This window comes from Abramis brama (assembly GCF_963993115.1).
Source record: "Abramis brama genome assembly, chromosome: 14".
In the NCBI taxonomy this organism is placed as follows: Eukaryota; Metazoa; Chordata; class Actinopteri; order Cypriniformes; family Leuciscidae; genus Abramis; species Abramis brama.
The window spans coordinates 17,879,481-17,904,934 of record NC_139976.1 but is presented as its reverse complement, the minus strand read 5'-3'; the positions used below and the strand labels follow the sequence as shown (position 1 = coordinate 17,904,934).

General features: G+C 38.0%; 1 protein-coding gene across 1 annotated transcript; it reads left to right on the top strand.

Annotated features, from left to right (window-relative positions):
* Positions 1–2,974: 2,974 nt before the first annotated feature.
* gucy2cb (guanylate cyclase 2Cb) lies at positions 2,975–25,440 on the top strand (the record flags this gene model as incomplete). Its single annotated transcript, XM_084135212.1, has 27 exons — positions 2,975–3,179; positions 3,726–3,832; positions 3,918–3,985; positions 5,521–5,736; positions 5,847–5,968; positions 6,114–6,213; positions 6,412–6,517; positions 7,457–7,598; positions 7,686–7,768; positions 7,864–7,984; positions 11,139–11,220; positions 11,380–11,482; positions 11,579–11,641; positions 11,728–11,799; positions 11,922–12,026; positions 12,119–12,205; positions 12,378–12,510; positions 12,620–12,757; positions 16,638–16,726; positions 18,803–18,894; positions 19,076–19,231; positions 19,907–20,099; positions 20,190–20,364; positions 24,082–24,180; positions 24,541–24,635; positions 24,853–24,929; positions 25,045–25,440. The coding sequence occupies 27 exons, from the start codon at positions 2,975–2,977 to the stop codon at positions 25,235–25,237; spliced, it is 3,222 nt and encodes a 1,073-aa protein (XP_083991338.1). The 3' UTR covers positions 25,238–25,440.
* Positions 25,441–25,454: the final 14 nt, after the last annotated feature.

The window sequence follows — 25,454 nt, the reverse complement described above, 5'->3', positions numbered from 1 at the left end:
GAACTATTACGTCACAGTATTTGCAGCGGAACTGCCAAATAAGGACATTGACTTCCGGCCCAACACTTCGAGCAATCCGCCATTTTTATTTCTCGCTGCAATTTTGTAGTCCAAGCTAAAGGATGCAGAAGTTACGATGTTAAGTTAAAATGATCGGTTGTTGGATGTAGTAACCCACACGCTTCATTACACCGTTTAATGTAGATGAACTGCCGCGCTTGTAACAGGTGTGTCGCGCGCGCGCTCTCTCTCTCTCTCTCTCTCTTCAGAGCCAGGCGAAAGTGTAAACAAGACATCACCGTCTCCAAACTAGACGGTGTCTTGCTCTCTCTCCCTCGCACATATTAATCAAAATAAATCGACACGGTGGTAAAAGGTCGGAAGACCAAAGTTTCATGTGTAAATACAGTACACACCATTGCGATACATCCATATGAAGACGTTGTTCTACAGGTTCGTCGTCTTCATTTTCATCTCGCACCGGCTCCGACTCTGGCTCGAACATGTAAGGCTGGCTGGACAAGTCTTCCGTTGTTGACATTTTGTTAAAGGGTTAGTTCACCCAAAAATGAAAATTCTGTCAGTAATTACTCACCCTCATGTTGTTCCAACCGCGTAAGACCTTCGTTCATCTTCGGAACACAAATTAAGATATTTTTGATGGATCACTTCTCCATAGGCTGCTAGGTGACCGAAACTTGCTGGCCAAGAAAAGTTATTAAAGAGATCGTTAATATAGTCCAAGTGACTACAGTGGCTCAATCTTAAGTATATCAAGCGACGAAAATACTTTTTGTGCGCACAAACAAACAAAAATAACGACTTTATTCCACTATTCATTTCCTTCTCTCTGGGCCTCTAGTTGGTTCACGTAGTGTTTTTGCGCTGCGCGTCTGTGTTAAACGTCACCACGTAGGCTCACAATTGGCCGACGCTGGTCATGTGTGTGATGCGTGATGACGTGCAACACAGACGCGCAGCGCAAAAACACTACGAGGCCCAGAGAGAAGGAAATTAATAGTGGAATAAAGTCGTTATTTTTGTTTGTTTGTGCGCACAAAAAGTATTCTCGTCGCTTGATATACTTAAGATTGAGCCACTGTAGTCACTTGGACTATATTAACGATCTCTTTAATAACTTTTCTGGGCCAGCAAGTTTCGGTCACCTAGCAGCCTATGGAGAAGTGATCCAGCACTCAGATTTCATCAAAAATATCTTAATTTGTGTTCCGAAGATGAACGAAGGTCTTACGCGGTTGGAACAACATGAGGGTGTAATTACTGACAGAATTTTTATTTTTGGGTGAACTAACCCTTTAATAACGTGTGAATAAAAAGTTTCTGTGCCGCTAGATAATCGTATCTCTGCTATCAAACTACAAAAATGGCCGAACGGGGTGGAGTTGAACCGAGTGTGGGCGGGGTATGAAGTGTCTCAATTGTATTTAAAGAGACCGCACCAAAACGAGTTGCTCTCAGACGCACATCAGAAAAGGGGTAGAAAAGGGGCCTGTGGAGCTATAATAATGAGGAATTCAGACCCAAGCATTGCAGTTCTGCTTTATATAGACTACAAATGTATGATTTATATGTAAAAAGGAACAATTTAAAAGCATGATATGTCTCCTTTAAACTGTCAAAAAGTGCACTACACATAAAAAATGCAGGACTATTTAAATTTCGGTGCGGAAAACAATAAACGGAACGCAATACAACAACAACAAAAAACTATGAAAGGATAGTGATTTCCCCCCCACACACATTTTACCTTTTTTTAATCATACATATTGCACCCTCAGCTCATAAACCAGCGACTAGTTATGGGGCAGTTCTACAAAGAAACAACTACTCACTGTATATAATCACACATTGAATGAAGGTTATAGGGAAGAGAAAACCGCTTGGGGGATAAAAACAAACAAAAAATGACTTATGATGTCTGCTGACGTCTTTCGATCGAGATTAAAATAAGATTTACTTCTTTTAAGTCATAAATGAAACTGAACCATAAATATATGAAGTGCCATGACTATTGTTTGATGATAAATCATTACAGAGGGATAGCATAAACGTGTTGGAAAGCGTGGCACATTTAACAAGAAAAAAGCCTAGCCTACACAGTCCTCCTGAGGATAAAATTAAACTTTAAAATTAAATACAACTTAAATAAAAAATATTTTATAGGCTATTAGGTATTTAATATACCTAAAATAAATAAATAAAAGTAGACATGCAAATAACCTACGCACAACAAATCATATCACGCTTCACCAGGAGTCATTTATTATCCTCCCCTTACCTGGGAAAACAAACAGGACAGGTGCTTCATTCTGATTGCTAATGACGCATCCATTTATCACGGGACGATGACTTTATGGCTCAACCTTTGTCCTTCACTCCTCTTCTCACCGTTCTAAATGTCGTTTTCTATGTACACTAGTGTTCAATAGACTCAGAGAGCTTCTGCTTCAGTTGCTTTAACAGAAATTTGATTACTTACCCATTTTCTGTATGTTTATAAGAGCACCTCTATGAGAATATTAGGCCTAAACTCTCACTCTGACCATAACTGTGTGAGCAAGCCTTGTGGACTTGCAATCTAGACAGCACAAAAAAATGGAAGAAGAAAAAGAGTCTGCCTATGATGCCTTTAAATGCTGTCTTTGTAGGCAGCTCACTAGGGGTTGGGACGCGGCCACTGACTATGTTGTTCATTAACGCGCAACACGCTGAGGTGAGAGCAAAGTTATCAGTGTGAAGTGGCGACTCTGTCTAGGACAAAAGACCAGCTTGGATAAAACAACCTTATTAGTGGTTTCCATTTTGGGGATATTCACATAAATAGGATGAACCCTGCAGGAAAAAACTCAGGAAAGAACTGGACAATACAAACATCTATGAACTGAAACATAATGAAAATAAGTTCTGACTAGACATTGGGCGGCGTCTTTATCTTTCTTCCTCACATTTGACTATGGATTATTACTTCTGGTTATTTGCATGTCTATCATGGGCATTCCTAAAGCAAAGTCACTTCATGAAAGAGTCTTGTTTTAACGGCACTCTTCTGATGAATGTTATTTTATTGGATGATGACGTGTCGCCCTGGAGTATCAATTTTGTGAAGCCTGCGGTGATGAGGGCTATTGAATCTGATTCTGCGATCAACTCAAAAGATGGTAAAGTACAATCCTAACAACATTTTATAGAATATGAGGAACTAATCAACACCATCAGAAATTACAGTCTTGTGAAGCCATAATTAAAGGGGTAGTTCACCCAAAAATAAAAATTCTGTCATCATTTACTCACCCTTAAGTTGTTCAAAACCTGTATGAATTTCTACCTTATGTTGAGCTCAAAAGAAGATATTTTGAAGAATATGGAAAACCAAACAGATGCTGGTCCCCACTGACTTCCATAGTAAAAAAAAAAAAAAAAATACTATGGAAGTCAATGGGGAGCAGAAATATCTGGGTCTAATATAAGGGTTCTTCAAAATATCTTCTTTTGTGTTCTACAGAAGAAAGAAACTCATACAGGTTTAGAACAACTTGAGGGTGAGTAAATGGTAAAATTTTAGGGTGAACTACCAATTTAAAGTTATGTAAAACAAACACAAGATTTAGTGACAACTTAATATTGTTTAATATTTCAATCAATGCCATGGTTTGAGTGGTATTTGAATAATTAAATTAATTTGTTTCCTTTTCTACTTTTTCAAGGTGTGGATTTATCAGTGAAGTTCAGAGGGTTTCAAACCACTTACTTCTTAACAAAAGGCTGCGCCAGTAGCGTCTGCGAGGGAGTTGAAATTTTAAATGATCTTTCGGTCAGTTTTGGGTCTTTTATTTCCTATAGAAGCTACAATATAGGCTGTATGAAGTTCACACTGATTATTGTGACTTCTTTCGTAGTATGCAGGGGAGGAGGGATGTGCTCTACTGGGACCAACCTGCACTTACGCCACTTTCCAAATGGTTGAGTATGTTAGATTTTGCTTTTACAATTATTTATCTGTATTGTACATTTCCTTGCTTTCTTGTTTTAGTTCATGCTATCTGTCTCCTTTGGAATCAACTTTAAATCAGTTATAGTACTCACCCCTTGTTAAAAAAGAAGTGTATTGAATGTGCATTTAGTGTTCTTCGAATCCTGTCCATATAACTATAATATGAATAAAATTAAAGTTCACTTAAGTGTACTTAAAGGGAGTACACTTTCATGACTGCGTATTAACACACTTAAGTACACTTTTAAAAAGTGCACTTTGTCAAATGAAAAGTTTTACTTGACTAAAATGCATGTTTGAGCTGTTTTAACTGAAAGCAACTTGCACTGATATCATCTTAAAATATGTCAGTGCCATTGTTTTGTCTCAAGACGCACATCAGTATTGTTTTTTTTCCTCTAAGACACATTTATAAAAGCTTCTTAAATGCCCTAATTGAACTAAGGCCTAATTCTGGCTTAATCTAAACCCTGTCTGCGAAACCGGGCCATTACGTTTTAGTAATTTTATGTCATGCTTTAAATAATAATTTTAATGTGTTGATTAACATACTAAAGCACATGTAAAACTTGATTATAATTTTAAATGTACTGCTTTATTCAGTATTACATTTGAAGTTAATATATTTTAAATGTACTAAATTTGCACTTCATCATTATAAATGTGTAGTTACAAATATATTTAAATGCATATTTTAATACATGACATAGAATAGAAATGACATTAAAGTTATTTTAGTTTACCATAAATGCTTGTCACCACATTGAGCTGATGTACTGAAAGTCTAGTTAGTTATAGTTAGTTAGTTCACTTCACCCAAAAACCACTTTCACTAGTTTACTTGCGCAACTACTTTCAACTCAAGTCCCAGAAAGGTAGTAAAGACATCATTTAAGTAATCAATGTGACACATACGTGTTGTGTTGACATGACATGACAGCAGGCGTTGTTGAATGAACGCGTATTGGAGATTAATATTTTGTTAATAGAGTGGTACATTTTTATTTTTCGCAAACAAAGCCCTCGCTTGAAAGTGGTAGTGGTGTAGTAGACTGTCAATGAAGGGACAGAAAGCTCTCAGATTTCATCAAAAATTTATTTCTGTTCCGAAGATGAACGAAAGTCTTACGGGTTTGGAACGACATGAGGGTGTGTAATTAATGACAGAATTTTCTTTTTTGGGTAGACTAACCCTTTAGGTGGGTCAAAAAAATTCAACTACTTGCATTTTATATAGATTTAAACTATAATACATTTTGCAATATAATACAGTATGAGTGTACTTTTATGTTTATTCATCAGGCAGATACCGTTGACCAACAAAACTAAAACAAATTGTATTTAGTGACACAAAGTTGTAGTATATGATAGCAACAACAGGCCTCACTGAAAAGATAACGGACCTGTCAGCCTATTTAAGAAAGGGATGTTTTTTGGGGTGATTTCATTGCTATTCAAAACTGAGTTTACTCAACACCTGATATGTGTTCGTTCGACCACTTTTGTAGTTTGGAGATCGGCCTGAACCTCAACATGCCCATCATATCAGCAGGAAGCTTTGGATTGTCTTGTGACTATAAGAGAGATCTGACTCGCCTTCTGCCTCCAGCGAGAAAAATCGCCAGCTTCTTCTCTTACTTTTGGAATTTCAAAGATGAGCTCAAGCCTAAATGGAAAACAGCGTATTTATACAAGAAACCGAATAACACAGAGGACTGTTTCTGGTGAGTATGTAGTGTATTCTACATTAATAGTTTGCAACAACAGTAGAGTTTCTTGAAGGAATATAGGAATATTCCCTTGTGGCTTTCTGATTTTTGGGTCTTGTCTGTAGGTATATAAATGCTCTTGAAAAGGTTGAGGGCAACTTTTCCACCAGTTTAAACAAAATAGTGATTCTACGAAAAGAGGATGAGCTCAGTCGTGCTCGGGACAACCGTTCCCGGGAGAGCAATCGTGAGAACTTATTTTATTTGAATATTAGTTTGTAAATGGTCATTTATAAGTTAATATTTGTGTCACATGTTCCACTGTTACATTCAAAAAGTCAAACTTTGAAGCGTGTTTTTATTTGTTTTGTTACTTTATTTCTATTTCACAGTGTTCATTGTTTGTGGGACACCTGATGACATCATGGATCTGAAGAACGGCACTATGACGTCTGATGATCAAACTACTTTTCTTCTGATTGACCTTTACAAGTCAGTCATTCACTTTCAATTCCTGCTTTCTTTAAGCTAGAGTTTTCTATGATATCTATTGATTTTGACTTAACTAAATGTGCATGGATAGCCAGCTAAATGATATATATAACTGTGCCAATCTCAAAAAGCCTAATTTAAAGAGTCTAGAAAGACTGGGATTTGTAAGTGAGAACCAATACTAACTTTCTCTCACAGCGACAGATATTATAATGAGTCATCTAACGATGCTATGAAGAATGTCCTGGTGTTAACAATGCCCGACACAAGACAATACACCATTGACACTTCTGGTAACAACACGGTAGGTACCGTGTTTTTATTGATCTCTCTCCTGACAGGCCAAAACCCATTGTAATTTCCAGCACTCTCTAATCACCATTCTGGAAATGACATTTTTCTTGCTATATTTAATGCATAAGCTTGCATTTATGTATATTAAATACACATTTATAAATATCAATCAAGAAATATATTTTATATACACTACGGTTCAAATTTATTTTGAAAAGAAATGAATACTTTCAGACAAAATGCACAAATCAAAAGTGATTACAGAAGATTTCTATTTGAAATAAATGTTCTTTTGAGCTTTCTATTCATCAAAGAATCCTGAAAAAAAATTGTATCACGATTTCCTCAAAAATATTAAACTGTCTTTAACATTGATAATAATAAGAAATGTTTTTTAAACACCAAATCAACATATTAGAATAATTTCTGAACGGTCATGTGACACTGAAGATTAGACTAGAGTAATGATGCTGAAAATTCAGTTTTGCATCACAGGAATAAATTACATTTTAAAATATATTAAAATAGAAAGCATTTTTTTTAACTGTAATAATATTTTACTATTTTTACTGTATTTTTGATATAAGAAATACAGCACTGGTGAGAGACTTTCAAAAGATTACAAAATCTTACCAATCTTACCAGTGTATTTGAATGTAGCTTAATGTACCATACCTTTTTAAAATCTGATATAGATCATTTTCACACAATAAATATTAAAATAGTTTATTGTCATTTTATTCATTCTTTAGGTTGTCAGTTGCACTTATGCAATAATTTAATTTTTTTATGATGAAATTTCACATTTTATGTAATGTTATAAAAGAAAGCTTAAAAAATCTGTTCGTTTTGTCATTTTGTAGAGTGTTATTGCAGTGTTCACATTTACATGCTTAGTCTTATAGATCTAGAAGTACTAACTCTCATCTCCTCACTGTTCTGTCTGTAGATGAATGATTATATTGCAGCATATCATGATGCGGTGCTGCTGTTCAGACAGGTGATGAGGAACATCTGGAACACAGCCTTCTCCGAAATTGAGGATATAGAGTCTGTCAGCATGAACTACTTCAGAAACGTGTCTTTCAAAGGTGAAAAGCTTCAGCCATGTCTTCTAATGTTGTAGTTGCTTTAGTAGATCCACAAGATAATTAACATTTGTAAAATCCAAACCACAGGCATAGCAGGAGATTATCAGCTGGATGAATATGGTGACAGGGATCTGATATTTTCTTTGATCTACACTAACAGTGACAATGAGGTATGCCACAGATTTCAGACATATCCATTCTATTTACAGAATGCAAACTATAGAGTGATTATTGGACATTAAAACTTACCTCTTCTGTACTTTAGTACAACATTCTTTATGAGTTCAACACTTCCACCAACCACACACAGCTAATAGACAGAAACCCTTCCTTTATTTGGCCTAAGGGCAGACTGCCTGAAGACCATCCATTAACAGAGCCAAAAGGTATGAGGATTCCATCACTTTTAAAAATCAAATGATTGTAATTTTAATGTTAAAAAACTGTATAAATGTTGTGGTAAAATCCTCTTATTTGGTTAAAAGAAGTTCCCTTACTCTATATGGTGGAAAACTATAATAGATCTAATGGGTCATTTCATGTGATTTTACAGTAAAATGCTGTTAAATGCACACTTTTGAAAAAAAAGTCAGTGAAAATTTACAGTGAATAACTTTTTTGTTTTGTTCTTATCAGTTATATACATTAGGGTTCAATGTTCAACTTATGTTGTTAATTCATTTGTATTTTTACAACATATTTGTGTCAGTGTTTGTTTTATTACACGTAGGCGAGTCACGTAGCCAGATTACTTTTAAATTTACAACAAAATATAGTTACTTTTTCAAATAAGTAACGCAAGTTACTTTGTTTTCCCATTTATTGACTGACAGCTCTCCTGTTGTGTGCGCTGTGTGAACATGATGGTTATTGTAGTTCTAGACTAAATGTGAGCATGCATTTACTCATCTTACTTGCACATACACTAATTCAGTATTCCTCAAATTGAATAAAAACTTAAAAACAGTAAAATGCAAACTCAGATTAATTTGCAATAATTAAATGTTAAATAACACAAATATACTTTATGTATTTAATCTCACATTATTAACCAATGTCTTTGCTGCTGACCTTCGATGATCCAATTCAACCATACTAATAAGCAAAAATGACAAAAAAATAAACATCACATTTGTGTTGTTGCTGAAGTAAGAGTGTTGAACTTTCTTTATTCTTCTGCAGTGTAGAATGGCTTTCTACTGTACAGGCGTGAATTTGCATTCATTTTCGCATTTGCACTTTTGGCGCAAAAGGGCCTTTACAAATGGCAAAAAAATTATTCTTTTTGGTTATTAAAAAACAAACAAGCAAGCCCAGCCCAGGTGAAAAAAAAAATAACGCGAAAGTAACGCAACGCATTACTTTCCCTTAAAAGTAACTAAGTAACACAATTAATTTAAGGTGTAACAGTATTTTAAGTGATTACTTTTAAAGTCCCCCTGTAGTCAATTTTATCCCTTAAAACTCATCTTTAATCATCAAAATGAAATATTTAAAAGTTTTTTCTATAGTATTTACAACAGCTTGTCTCTTTGCCACCTGTGTTTTTAAGATGGTTGTTAGTAGGGGTGTAACGATAACCTCATATCACAATACTGAACTCACGATACGATATTATTGCGAATCGCGAGACGTGACGTGAACAGTCTCTGGATCGGCAGACGTGAACAGTCTCTGGATCAACAGACGTGACGTGAACAGTCTCTGGATCGGCAGACGTGACGTGAACAGTCTCTGGATCAACAGACGTGACGTGAACAGTCTCTGGATCAACAGACGTGACGTGAACAGTCTCTGGATCAACAGACGTGACGTGAACAGTCTCTGGATCAACAGACGTGACGTGAACAGTCTCTGGATCAACAGACGTGACGTGAACAGTCTCTGGATCGGCAGACGTGACGTGAACAGTCTCTGGGTTGGTCGGAACCATGTGCTTCCTCCATGAATGCAGAACGACCAATGCATAGAACGTGAAGACAGCCCTCTTGGCCATGGCAGGACTAATGGTGGAAACAGTAGGCTCAGGAATAGCCTCCATGGCCATAACAGGGAGCTCTGGAAACACAGGACATGGGTGCTCGGGAACCACCGGACCAGGTGAAAGGAAAGCCTTCCTCCTCCATCTACGACAGCACGGCAATACAGCAGCCTCGTCGGTCACCACTGGGGCCATGACAGGGAGAGTGGACAGCTCTGGGACAACTGGATCAGGGACCACTGAAGTCAGGACCTCCTGAACCACCGGGCTTGGGACCACCGAAGTCGGGTCCTCTTGGACCATCGGACTTAAGACCCCCGAAGTCGGGTCCTCCCGAACCACCGGACTTGAGACCCCCTACTCAGACTCGGGGCCGCTGGACATCACAGGTTCGGAGCCACTAGGCAGCACTGGTTCAGGGCTGAGGAGAGGTGGAAGTGGGGAATGGCGTCGGGGTCCATATCGACCACGTCCTCTCCTGCGGCCTCCACAGGTACCAGAGAATATGGCTAGGCGGGTTCCCTCAAAGGATTGCTTGTAGAAAGGAGTGTTAGCTGAACAGGTATCCGTTGTGCTGACGGAAGGGGGTTCAGGGGAGCTGCTAGTAGCAGTATTGGACCTTTCTCTTTCAACTTGACACCTGGCTGCTATGGTCTCCTCAGTCCTTCGAGCAGCTATGGCAAAATACTCAAACAAGGTCATATGAGACCCTGACTCTCCTCCAGGTAGAGAAACCTCACTCTGCTGTATCCTCATGTTGGCTGGTTCGTTCTGCAATTCCGTCGTGCTTGCTGGATCTATTGCTATGGTCGGTTTGTTCTGTCAGAATGAGAGTCGTAGATCCAAATGCAAGCAAACAGTTTATTGAAGATAAGTTAAACAGATGATAATACTCAAAACACCACGTATAGCAGGCGGGCGACCAGGATACAAATACACCGGAGAGGATGAGTGATATGAATAATCCTGTGTGGATGCCAAACGGGAACTGGAATGAAGAGAACTCCAAACGATCTCCAGAAGTCTGGAAACACAGACGAGATCGATCCTATTCCATTATTCCTAGCTGCGGAAATAAACTGCGGAACTGGATAAGAGAGCATATACAAGAGTGACAAACCGACACCCAGCAATAATCACTCCCGGTAGATATAGGCAGCTAACAACAGAAGTAACTAGCTGCAGCTGCGGACTGATTAAGTGATCAGCTGGTTACTAAGCAACAAACAAGCACTACACACTCAGAGCCCACACCCACAACAACCAAACAGATACACAAAATTAACACATGGATCGATGAACCGTGACAGTTCTGGCAACAACTGCTGGGTTTTTTTTAACCATAAATTTCACTGTTTGTTTTTATTAGTTAAAGCATCAAGCATATTTTACTGTATATTGTGTAATAATGTAAAAATGTATTATGTATGTATGTATGTATGTGTATGTATATATATATATATATATATATATACATACATACATTTTATTTATGTATGTAGTACATGTAATTTTATTTATGATTTAAATGAAACCAATATTTATTTTTATTTATATAGGTATCAACACCAACACCATTGTCATAGTTTTGTGCACCGCTGTTGTGGGTATCATGGGTACACTTGCCTTCATCTTTTACTGGTAAAAGCAATACATTGTTTTTCACTATTATTATATGTCCCTTTGTAATGCCACTTTTTGTAATGCTACTGGTTTTACCAGTACATATCTTATATGCACATTGTGGATGAAATTGTATGTACCAAGATATTTACAATTGTTTCTGTATATATTTTAAAGGCAAAATAGACATTACCATCATTTGCAGAAAAAATGGTCTCACATTTCCTCAGAGCTCATTTCCCCTTTAGAGATGAATGAGTGGAATATGATCAGTCTGAAGGTAATGTATTGGCATCAAAGTCTTTAATTCACTTTTATAATGTTTTTTAAAATGTTTATGTTTACAATTTTTTACTGCATTGTCTGTTGTGATCAGATTGAGGAAGACTCTACACAAAATAGTAGATTCATCCTACGCCGTGCACGCTATGATAAAAAGGTACAGTAAATACTCAGTTTTATCCAAAATTATTCCATTATTCTGAGTTTTTTTTTAATTAGTAGATTTTTTTTATTTTTTTATAGGTTGTTATCCTTAAGGAGTTAAGGCTCACAGATGGAAGCTTCACTGAAAAACAGAGGATAGAGCTCAATGCGGTAGCAGGATTGCATTCTCTTCACTGAATAACAAAACACTGACATTTAATCATTTTAAGAGAAAACCTGAGTAAATTTGTGTTGTTCACAATTAGATATCATAATGCCGCTTTCATTTGCAGCTCTTGAAAATTGATTATTACAATCTTACCAAATTCTATGGGACAGTCAAATTTGACAATGAGTATTTTGGCGTGTTTGAATATGGAGAACGAGGATCTCTTAAAGTGAGTATTATAATGAGACTCGTACTATGACGTAATAAAAAAAAATCTAATATAGTAAATGAATACTAAAATATGGATTTTTATTCTTTTAGCATGTGCTTAATGATAAGATTTCATACCCAGAAGAAACATTCATGGACTGGCAGTTTAAGATCTCTGTCATGTATGACATTGCAAAGGTAATGATTACCTACATTTAGAGGATTTTCTTATTCTTTGCATATAGCAGTGTCTGAATGGATCGTTTAACATCTATTCCTGCTTGACGTGCTATATACGCACGTCATTAATAGTTATGTAAATGTCCTATTCTAACACAGATTCTCGTATGAACTTTTTGACCTCCTTTAGGGCATGTCTTATCTCCACACAAGCAACATTGCAGTCCATGGACGTCTTAAATCCACTAACTGTGTGGTTGACAACCGTATGGTTGTGAAGATTGCAGACTTTGGCTTCAATACAATTCTCAGTCCCAGTAAAGGTGAAAGGGTGGTATATTATTATCTTGACAAAGAAGTTCAGTTATTTCTACACTTCTACGCTTATTTTGGTTAACCATTTGCTTACGTTAATGTTTCCACTTCTCTCAGATCTGTGGACGGCTCCTGAACACCTGAGGAAGCAGGGGATCTCCCAGAAAGGAGATGTGTACAGTTTCGCCGTCATTTCCCAGGAGATCATGATGAGGAAGTGCACATTCTACTCACGCGCCTGCTCTAATCGTGCTGGTAAGACAAAAAATACACAATCATCAGTGACACCTACTGGTGATTTATCCTTCATCCATGCAAAGTCCACACTTTAAAAGCATAATTTAGCCAAAAATGTTAATTCTCAACCTTAAACCTACCCATCCCCTCGCTGCCTGGAAGGCGCCGTTGGGGGCATAAAACACCAAACACCCATTCGCTCACTCACTCAAAAGTGAATTTTTGGACTGAAGTGCTGGTAGCTTTTTTCCTAATTTATCTTTTTTTACAATAAATTAGGACTGTAGCTTAAAAGTTAAAAAGTAGCTTATACGTGGACTGTAAAGCCATTTAATAGCTTTTTTTTTGACAAACATTTTACCACAAAATATGAGATTCAAAATATGTTGATTTAAGTGTTGTTTACAAAAACATGGTGCAAATTCAAAAAATGTAATTATGAAATAAATGTACATGCTTTCATCATGTGCAGTGACTGCACAGACCAATTTTCAGTTGTTTATGATAACTGCTTTTAGCAATTCATTTTATAGAGATTGTGTTTTTGTTTTTTAGATCAGGCATATTTCAGAAAAGGTTTTCATTTGTTTTAATGTTGTCGTTGTTTTTCACTGTAAGACATCAGCAGGACATTTGATCTTGACATGAACAATTGATCTTTATTTGATATTGTTTTCCTTGTCTCTCTCACCACCTTTGTATTTTCTTGAAGCTCAATCTTGTTCTTTTCTTGTCTTTTAGTCTCTTTCATCCACCACCTGTATATTTTCTTGATGCTCAGACATTGAGAGGGAGACCATCCTCTAGGTTCTTTAAGACTTAAGCCCCTTTCACACAACGCCTTGATCCCAGAAAATTGCTATAAAAATGCCAGAGTGCCTTCTGTGTGAACGCAAATGCGTCCCGGGATTGAGTCCGGCATCGATCCCGGGATGGGGACTTAGTAACATTGATTTTGCTGCTGCATTCAGGCTCCTGTATGTGCATATTTTCCCTATTGTTGGTGGTGGAGTAACATCTGCTGTCTGCTCTGTCTTTGTATCTTCATCTTGTTTGGTTGTCTTTCAGGCTTTCCCTTTTTATCAACTCTTTTTTTCGCATCAGTGTTTTCCTTCTGAACTCAACTGCACCAGACTGATGCTCATCTTTCCAATTTAGCGTGGGCCGAGTATTACGATATAATAGTCTATTACTGGCAGTGTTTTGTAATGGAATTCCAAATACCAGCAGCCATTACGCCAAGGAACCAGGGTTACAGTCATAACCTGAGATGTTCCCTTTCGAAGTGGAACTCAACACTGCGTCTTGGATGCAATGGGGAACAAATACCCACTCCGCCATGCCACTGGGATGCCTGTCTCACTGGGTGAGAATATGCACAATCACAGAGGGCATAGCATACATTGACTCAACAGATTATTTTAGCTGGAGTCAGAGCGCCAATCCAGGTTCCGTCCATAAAAAGATGTACATGGACCGTCTGATGTATAAGATATTCCAGGTTCTATGCCTTTATAGCAAGGGAAAACCTGGCCTATACAACCTTCCTCCCTCCCCTGTGGGTTATTCTAGCCCTACAAGCAGAACTCTAGGAATAAAAAATGGCTCAGCTGTGACAGCCTCTTAGGCTTAAAACAGCTCTTAGGGAATAATTGCCACAGGGAGAAATATGTCACTGTCGAACTTGGCCATTACCACTATCACTGGGAAACCACAGGGGTGCTGCTGCTCTGCTTAATTATCCTATCCACCTTATTCCTGACGAGCTTACTGTGTTTTGAATTATGGGTGGCACTTCCAGTTTGGGGAACTTCCATTCAAAAAGACTGAAAGAATCATTTCAAATCATAAGGTTGCCCTACAAATAAAGCTTATCCGTCAGTTTGACTCAATGAGCTATCAGTTTTCTTTCATGTTTTATTTAACGTGACATGTTATAGCAATAATATCTATGGCAAGAGCTCTTTTCAGTCACTGCATTCTTTTCCTCATGATTATTTTCTTTTTTCCTTTTGCATCCCGCTGTAATAGTATGAAAAAGGTCAACATATACTGCACATAATTTACAATATATGCCATTAATAATTCACTGGAATGCACGAAGAATCTCTTTTTTTCTCCCCAAATCCTCACGTCTCTTTCCGGGTTTGTTTTTACAGGAAAATACAATTTATTATCTGTCAAAATGACTGAAATCACTTTGATATAAGTATAATATAAGTAAATATATATATTTTTTTATTAAGACGCAACGTATGTAACATAATACAGATTATCACAGTGATATTTAACCATATGATTTTGCTGTGGAAAGATTCACGCTTTTGGGGTTATTCATGGTCAAGTACCTTGTTGATGCTTTTACACTTTTAAATGTCCTTATATTGTTTAATGGTTGAAGGATGAGTAGAATAATGTAATGTCATTGTACACAGTTATATAAAATATATATTATTGGGTCCATAGAGCTAGTCTTAACGGAAGTTACACCCATAATTCGCACAAAGCGTCATGGGGCGTAGGAATAATGTGGATATCAACAAAGGGGTAACGCTCATACCCTACTTGCATTCTGCTATGCGGTGTTTAGTTTTATTTACTTTTTTGCGCTTGCCGTAGTAAGTGACATATCAAGGAGAGACTAGGAGAACTTCCTCGACTCGTGCATTGTCAACCCACTTAATAGTTAAATAGGTATCTGATGACTCCGTTCTCCTTCTGCCCCTCTTCTCTAATAACACCCACTCCAGTCGGGAACTTGTTCTTCGTGGAGTTCGGGAAGGCTAATGCGTGAAGGGCAATTATGGCCTGACAGGAAGCGCTCTGGTTGTGGTGTGTGTCATGACGTCCAACAGTATGGGGGGACCACATCATGATCGAGCAGATCGCTCGAACCCACGACTGAGGATTGTTAAAGAGCCATACCTCTCTCGAATTCCTCAGCCAGCTCAACCTGCCATCCCCACAACTGAAGCCTCCTCTGTGCTTCGCCAACAGCGGGGCCTGAGCCAGGAGGTGCAGACGCCTGTCCTACATCCCTCTAGCATGAACGGAGCTTCCGCAATGTAAGCTTCTCACAATGGGCACATCCAGAGACCTCAAGCACTGAACACACGTGCTCCTCACCTAAGCACTGAACGCACAGGTTGTGTGTATCCAGGTGTCAGAAACCTGGGACACGGAGGCACACACTTCCTTGCTCAATGCTTGCTCGAATTCTCCATTACAGATTCGCCTTCACTACGTGCTAGCTAAACAAATGGCTCCTGAAGACAAAAAAGCTGATGATGTGTATCACTTATACTTCCAGACGCTCCGCTAATGACATCAAGGACTGTCACCAGCCAATAAAATTGGAGTGTGTTATGCTGATGGCATTCCCATAGCGTCGATCCAAAATGCAGTGTTGTTCCACTTCAAAAGGGAACTGACAAAGTGACTCCAATGACAGTTACAATAGCCATTTAAATTGTTATTCACTAATGATCTTCCCCTCCAGTGGGCTGTGGTCATTGACTCTCATTGAATTCAAGAATTAGTCCGATTTGTCATTCAGAACTATTTTGTAATGCTTCATTTGCACTTGTACTGAATTCATTCATTCATGATCATTCCAATATGGGAAGAAAAAAAATGACTTAAATATCAATGACAGGCTTCAAAAGGCTTGGAATATGGGGCACGAGAAATGCTTTTAGGATATTTTTATGGTGCTTGTTTTTTCATTTTGGAGCTTGACAGGCCCACTCCTCATTCACTTATAGCTATTGGAACGAGCAACCAGGATATTCGTGAAAAATTCACCCTTTGTGTTCCACAGAAGAAATTCAGATTTGGAACAAATTGTTTTCATTTTTAGGTGAATTAATTCTTTAACTAACCCACTTTCCTTTACCAGAGAAGCTAGCCAGAGTGCAATACCCTAGTACGAACTCTTTCTTCAGACCGGATCTAAACTTTGAGAACACCAGTGAAAGAGAACAAGAGGTATGTATGCATTTGTTTGACTCGTACACAAATTGTTATTTGTACTAATAGCAGCCAAACAGTTCTGCAAAGAAGCCTAAACATATAGGTAATTGACATGAAATTCTTTTGGAAAGGTTTCATGTTCTATCGTGTGACATGTTATACTTCACTAAAACTACAGAACTTGTCAAAAGTTTGAAAACATTACAAAATATACATGTTTTTGAAAGAAGTCTCCTATGTTCACCAAGGCTGCATTTATTTAATCGAAAATACAGTAAAAACAGTAATATTGTGAAATATTATTACAATTTAAAATGATTTTTTTTTATCAATTTCTGTGATGCAAAGCTGAATTAACTCCAGTCTACAGTGTCACAAGATCCTTCAGAAATCATTCTAATATGCTGATTAGGTGAAAGGATCATGAAGATGGCCTGGCCATCACATGTATAAATTGTATATTCAAATAGAAAACAGTTATTTTAATTCTTAATTTGTTTTACTGTATTATTATGACCGCCGCTAGCATAGCTAGCGAAAGCGGTCATATAGGGATTGTCAAAGTTTTTTTTTTTTTTTTTTTTCGTCATCTACTGAATTTTTCGTCAACGATACCAGGGTCACCGAAACACCGGGGAACATGAAATTTGGTGGGCATGTAGCCCCACTAGACTTTTACGGAAAAATTTCGTTTGGTCCCCGGGGGCCACTCCCCCCCCCCGCGCTGGGCCCCCCGTCAATTTTTCGTCAACGATACCAGGGACACTGAAACACCGGGGAACATGAAATTTGGTGGGCATGTAGCCCCACTAGACTTTTACGGAAAAATTTCGTTTGGTCCCCGGGGGCCACTCCCCCCCCGCGCTGGGCCCCCCCAAACCCAAAAAATGCAGTTTTTCCTAAATAACTACCTGAACCGTGGCACCGAGGATGAAGAAATTTTTATGGTATGTTGGTCTTAAGGGCCCACATCAACCTAGCCCATAATCACTCATTTGTGATTTGCGCCCCTTCCCATAAAAAATTAAAATGCAATATTATTCTGCTTTAATCACCCCTATCTTCAGTTGAGATGTTCAGAACTGCACCATATTTCATGTGTATGATTAACTTGACATCCTCTGGGGGTATGCTAAGTTTCGTAGAATTTCATCCATGGGGGGGTATAAAATAAATTCATTTATGTGCACATTTAGTGACTGTACACTCATCGGCCTGTAGATGGTGGTGTTGAGCGAAGGGTTGCTGGTTTAGGATGATACTGTCACACACACACATGCAGGAATACAAACAAACGCAAGCATGCGCACACACTGACATCCACACGCACAGACACACACCCATACACACACATACAAATCCACATGCACAGACACACACACACAAACACACACGCGCACACACATGTACGCACACATACATACACGCACAGACACACACACACACAGACACACACATACACAAACCAACGCTATCTCACGACCAATTCGTACGAATTCGTACGAATGATAAAAAGTTGGCTAATTCGTACTAATTCGTACGACCTAACTCGTACGAATTTGTACGATTTGTCTAAACCCACGTGATGGGTAGGTTTAGGGGCGGGGTCAGGGGTAGGTCATTCGTATGAATTCATACGAATTGGCCAATTCGTAAAATATGTACGATTTTGCAAAAATCATACTAATTCGTACGAGTCAGGTCGTATGAATTCGTACGAATAAGCCACCTCGTAGAATTTGTACTTTTTCCCGTGAGATCGGGCTCACACAAACACACACACATACACACACACACAGACAGACATGCACATACTACTACTTTTTTTAGGTATATACATAAACACGCAATACAGCCAAATTGCTCCACGTCATTTATTTTTGTGGAAAGCCAGTGCAGGCCTGAGCGGCGGTCATATTTTGTACCGCCATGCGGTACATCTAGTTGATTAAATAAATGCAACCATGTTGAGCATAAGAGAGTTCTTCAAAAAATATAAAAAAATTGTTGTTTCCAAAGTTTTGGCAAGTATATAATTTTTATATAAAAAGTAAGTTTTGTTTAAGTTGGCTCTTTAATCGGTTTCTCCAGGTGTGCATGCTGATCAGAAATTGTTGGGACGAGGACCCAGACAGAAGACCAGACTTCAAAAAGATAGAAATCACTCTATGGAAGATTGTCAGGTCACTTTTAAATGCTTTTGTTCAACATTGAGAAATCTTAGATGACTTGGTAGACAAAGAAGAAAGAAATACAAATCAAATCAGATCATTAGCATGCATGATGACCATCTGAAAATCTAAATGAAAGGAGTCATGATTGAAATCTCTCTAATACATGATTTTCTGATTTGGTTATGATTAGTCTGGACAACCAGGAACATGAGAGCTACATGGAGAATCTGATCCGCCGGCTGCAGATGTATTCCCGTAACCTGGAGCGGCTGGTTGAGGAACGCACAGCTCTGTACAAGGCTGAGAGAGACAGAGCGGACTGCCTAAACTTCATGCTTCTGCCTGGGTCTGAACACAACAAACAGAAGAACACCGCAGAATCTTCTTGTGATCATTATTAGATATGCACATTGATTATTGGCCAGTATTAGTAAATATTAAATTGAAGACATGCTCATTTTCCCTATTTTTACATTTAGATTATCCTTGCTGTCATTTAATGCTCAATTAATGTTAATCTTTAAAGTCACCATGAAATCAAAATTGGCAATTCTCTCTTCTCTTCTCTTCTCTTCTCTTCTCTTCTCTTCTCTTCTCTTCTCTTCTCTTCTCTTCTCTTCTCTTCTCTTCTCTTCTCTGATGCTTCTCTGATGACGTTTACTTTTACTCACATTAGATCACAGCAATAGTAAACCACAGCGATCCAATCAATTCAATCAATTTATTTTCTTCTTCTTTTCACTTGGATATACTGTACATCTTAATAGGGAAGAAAAGACTATTGCAACTTCTTTTTCATGCTGATTTTAAAACTATTAAATGTAGCTTAGCAAATCTCAAATAAATATCCATTTTTATACTGTACATTATGATTTTATGATGCCAAAATGCATTTCTAGCATTTAAAAGCTAGATTTGTTTTTCGCATCTTTTTGTTTAGACAAAATTGTACTATTTATATCATTACTGCCAAGTAATTAAATTATTAACCTGTCTTTTTTTTGTTCTTTTTTTTTTGCAGACCAGTTGTGCGCTCTCTGAAGGAAACAGGAAAAGTGGAGCCTGAGCTCTTTGACGAAGTCACCATCTACTTCAGTGACATTGTGGGATTCACCACACTGTGCCACTTCAGCACACCTATGGAGGTGGTGGACATGCTCAATGACATCTACAAAAACTTCGACAGCATCCTTGACAATCACGATGTCTATAAGGTATTTTAATTCACTATAGTACCCAGTATCAGAGAAGGCTTTTACAATGCCTCAGTAATTCAAGGCGATGTGTCTGTGTGTCTATTTCAGGTAGAGACGATTGGTGATGCATACATGGTGGTGTCTGGTCTTCCTCGACGCAATGGGAACAGGCATGCGATGGACATCTGCTTCATGGCACTGGACATCTTGGCCTTCATGGGCACATTCCAGCTGCGCCATCTCCCTGGGATGCCCGTGTGGATTCGCATTGGTGTGCATTCAGGTAACGACCAGTCATTCATTGTACTCTGCTCAACAGTGCAGCCTTATAAACTGTTAGATTAAAGTTTTCAAGTATTGCAGAGGGCATTTCTTAATAGGGGCTTTTACACCGGAGGAACCTTTTTATAGTTGGCGGATGTATCAGAATTTTGGCATGTTCGCACTGCAGGAACTACGAACGATTTTAGTTCTAGGAACTCCTTTTGGAGGAACTACTTCAGAGTAGGGTCTAAACCAGCACTATAGGAACTACCAGTGACGTTAGTGTACGCTAATTGACCGAACGCACGCGAAACACCAGCACCCGCCATTTAAAAAAAAAGCTGTGTAAACACACAGATTATAGCCTATTTTACTCCAGAAATTAACTCTACGAACATGAAAACAGTGATAGATGGGCCTCTTAACCTTTACGCTGAGGAGAAAATCCAACGCAACTTTTGAGGGGACCAAGCCAAACATGATTATGTATTTCTGCTCAGCTAGCAACACTGGACATCAACCACACAGCATACGCTAATACATTTTCATATACTGTCTACTTTCTATGTAAAACACTTTAATTTTCTCATAATATACATTGCAGCATCACCTCTTTTCTTACAGAGTCTGAAATGGTTCGATAAAGGAATCAGTCTCTCTAAACCCCTCTTTTCCGCGAGCCTACTCTGCTCTGATTGGTCAGATGGCCCAGTCTGTTGTGATTGGTTTACCGCTTACAGTGTGTTGGAAATGAAATACCCATTACCATATCTGAATTTCAGCTCTGAGGCTTCCTCAGCACTAGTATACACAGTGATAAGAACAGTAATGATGGTGTTAATTGAACCCGAGTACTCATCATTTGGAAGTGCATACATTCGGTTCTATCTTTTGGCAGACAATAATTCCATTTATACATTTATGTATTTTGAACTTTGAAACTTTGCTGAACTTTGAAACTTTGCAGACCTTTAACGTTCACAAACAGCGATATAACACACTGCATGAAAGGTAATATCCGGAAAAATTATGTTTTATTATCAGTGTTCGGGAGGAACACGTTCAAATGATCTATCCAATCAGCCCGAGAGGAGATATATACGGCCCAGGCAGTTTTACGCCCCTGTTGTTCCTGATGCGTCCAGTAGGGGGATATACTATGAAATAACACCATTAAATCGATGCTCGAAACTTACACATTAATAACCGTCCCGTCCATAGACTTTGACCAATTTTGTGTTTTTTGTTAATTTAAATATAAACGTTACAGTGTAGATCTGCACTACGGATTAAAATATCTGTAGATATTCAGTTGGGCTTCACTCTCTTCACTCAGCCTATAGAAGACTATTTGTTTTAGTGAATTAAAAAAATAATAATACACATAGTTGGATCAGATGACAAGTAATGATAAATGACCTACTGTAGAATAGTTATATTGACCATAGGTTTTTATATACAGGAGACTGAGTGAAATATGTTGTTGTGAATTTATATAAAGTTACATTTAGGTATTAACCATATTTAGCCCATTAGACATACAGTGCCGTGTAATCATATGGATCCTCGATGAAATATCTGCTGTACTATTCACTATCGGTCGTCATACAGATACAAAACAGTGTCCTACATAGCATTTTATGAAGACAAACACAATGTATCCCTTTTCTAAAATTCCAAGGGCCATTTAGAAGAAAGAGACAATATTGTTGTCCACAAAAAAAATAAAAAAAATAAAAAGGACATCCACGGTGAATTTGGTCTTGTCACTGTGGGTGTGTGTGTGTGTGGGTGTGCTGCCCAGAATTGATGTCAGGTGAGTGTGGATTGCATCAATTTGCTCCTGATCTTCAAAGTACAACGGCACAGGCACTTGTTGGTGGAACACTTTTGGAAAAAGTGTCAAGCCATTTTGATTTCTTTGGGCCACTGATGATGGACTGTGCAGAGAAAATTGAAAATGACATTAAAAACATCTCCATGTATGTCTCTGTAAGTAGTTTATTTAGACAAGCTATTGGTTTAGAATGCAGTTAAAAAAAAGATGGGTGTTTATAGTTTATACAAGCTTAGAGAGAGAGAGATTTTCATTTCCTTAAGTAGCTAAAGCAAACACACACCTTTATGAGATGCAAGTTAAAGAGAACTTGGTAAAGACAGAGTATGATAAAACCCACATTAAGTGCACACATAGCCTAGATTTTAGTCCAGATCAGTAAGCTATTTTAAGAAAAATGTATATTAAAGGAGCCGTATGTAAGATTGTGGCCAAAACTGGTACTGCAATCACTTTCAAATTACTGTAGAGCGGTGTATCCCCTCCCCCTCCCCCCTGACTCGAGGTTGCCAGATATGCTGCAGGATCCAGCAGGAACGTAGGCTGCTACGTAGCTGTGGTAACTAGAGCAGAGCTGGCAACCCGGATGCCGAAACACTACTGACTTTGTGATTGGTAGATAGGTGGAGGGTGGAGCTTCAGGCTAAAACACAACATGACAACATCAACATCAGTTGAGGGCTGCAACTTCACTTTTTAAATGACAATATCCTGGCCGGACTACTGTTGTCAGTGATATAAGTATTTGAAATGAACATGATTTCTTAATGTCTAGTGACATATCAGGGCCATTTTATGATTAATTGAAATACATTTCTTACATACAGCTCCTTTAAGATTTAAATTAGACAATTAGATAATCTCATTTATAAGAAACAACTCAAACCAGAATCTACATTCAAACCATATGGGAAAAGTTTTGAATGTGGGTTTTATCGTGTATGACGTTGGAAATAATCAAAATATTTGAGTGAGTGTGCAGTTCAACTCTTTACTTAGAGAGAGATTTACATACATATATACATATATGCCTATTATAAATGTATTTTGTGTATTCACACCATATACTGTAAAAACAAAACAAAAAAACAAGTTCACATATTTCCAATATCTACTGAAATGCCCCAGAAACCATGTGGAGTGTGCTTTAATGCAAGGAGTAAACAGAGTCTTACCAGAAGAGGCCATCTTATGCAAGCTAAAGACAGGCAACAAAAGAAAATTAAAAAGAAAATTAATTTTGAAAGTGAGTAGAGAAGACTAGGAGCTAGACCTACACGTGGTTAGCTAAGTTTGAGCCAGACAGAACATCAAACTGACTGTCGATAACTTTTTGTAGCTCGAAATAAATTATAGACCCATCCATTGATATATAGAAATGAATTGATATCTACCTACCCTAGCTCTATCTAGATAATCGTTTATAAATAATAAATGTTGCATCATTGCTAAACAACAATAACTTTAGCAGATTATTTAACTTACCTCAATTCGTGTCGCTGTACAGCCTCCCCCTACTGGACGCATTGCAGGGGCGTAAAACTGCTTGGGGCGTATATCTACCGGCTCCAGGTCTGCAGCCTCCCCCTACTCGTTTCCTATCACAACCAGGGATACGGGGGGAGTACTCGGGGTTCGGGCCAAAATACAGATTTCTGAGCCCTCTCCTCGGACAGCAACCCAAATACGCATACTCTTTTACTCGATCCGTGCCAAAGTGTGAACTCGAGAAATGCAAGGGTCAGAGAAAGGGTGGAAGATGATTGAAAATAAATAAATAAATGAATTAATTGTTTTTTGGTGGAAAAAATAAGTAGACCTTGGGAAAAATATTTTAAACAATACAAAAATATACAAAATAACACCTTGGCTTGTATTTTTTATGTTGCATGTGCACAGGGCCCTGTGCTGCTGGTGTAGTGGGAATTAAGATGCCCAGATACTGCCTGTTTGGAGACACTGTGAACACGGCATCTCGTATGGAGTCCACAGGTCTACGTGAGTAGTGCTGCCTTTCAAAACCTACACTACCGTTCAACATTGATAATAAGAAATGTATCTTGAGCACCAAATCAGCCTATTAGAGTGATTTCTGAAGAATCATGTGACACCGAACTGAAGCAATAGCTGCTGAAAATTCAGCTTTGCCATCAATGGAATATTTCACAATATTGCTGTTTTTACTGTACTTTCAGTAAAATAAATGCAGCCTTGGTGAGCATAAGATAATTCTTTTAAAAACATTATAAATTTTGAACGGTACTGTAAATCAGTTAACTAGATTTCCCCAACTAAAGTATTGTGAGTAATCCAACAGTTTAATCTATATTTTATTCTATATTCATCTCCTCGCCCCAGCACTACGAATCCACGTGAGTCAGTCGACCATCAACATTCTCCAGCGCACAGACTGCAAGTTTGAGTATGAAAAGAGAGGAGAAACTTACTTAAAGGTAGTGATTTCACCAACATTCTTTTCACAATATTGTCCTCATCAGTGTTATTTTTCTATTATATATATACCATTATAGCATTCATTACTATTTTGAATTAATTTTATTTTAATTTAAGATTTTTCATCTAATATTTATATTTTTTATTTCACTGAATGAAAATGATTTGTGATAGTTTTAGTTACAATAACAGCACTGGTCTTCATATACACTACAGGGTAAAGGAAAAGAGACAACATACTGGTTGACGGGAGTTACAGGGAACAATTATAATCTGCCAACGCCTCCAACAGCGTGAGTTTCACATTTTATGATCCTTACTGTTCCTAATAACTAGTCTGTGAATTCATTACTTGTCTGTGATGTACTTTAAAAAAGATTTCATTATTGTGAACTGTTCTCCTGGCAGGGAAAACTTCCAGAATCTGCAGCAGGACCTGTCTGAAATGATAAAGACGTGCCTGGAGAAGCGGCCCTGCAGCTTGTGGAAGAGAAAGACCCTGTCAGCACGTCACAGGAAGCCCATAGTGGAAGTGGAAGTGTCAGAACTGCCAGAGTATCTCCACCTGGCCACCGGTGACAGTCTAAGCACATACCTGTAACTTGTAACCCTGAACATGACACTAACATGCTGCCTGATGACAGAACTGGATTTCTATTGAAATCACTGCAAAATGTAAATACTGTATATTTGGATTTATAAAAAAAAAGCATTTATACTTAGTATTATAGCATTATCTAACATTAGTAGTTGTTAATAAGTGTTGTAGATCTCAGCTTAGGTCTTAGCATGAGAGTGTAAAATGTTTTACAGGAAAG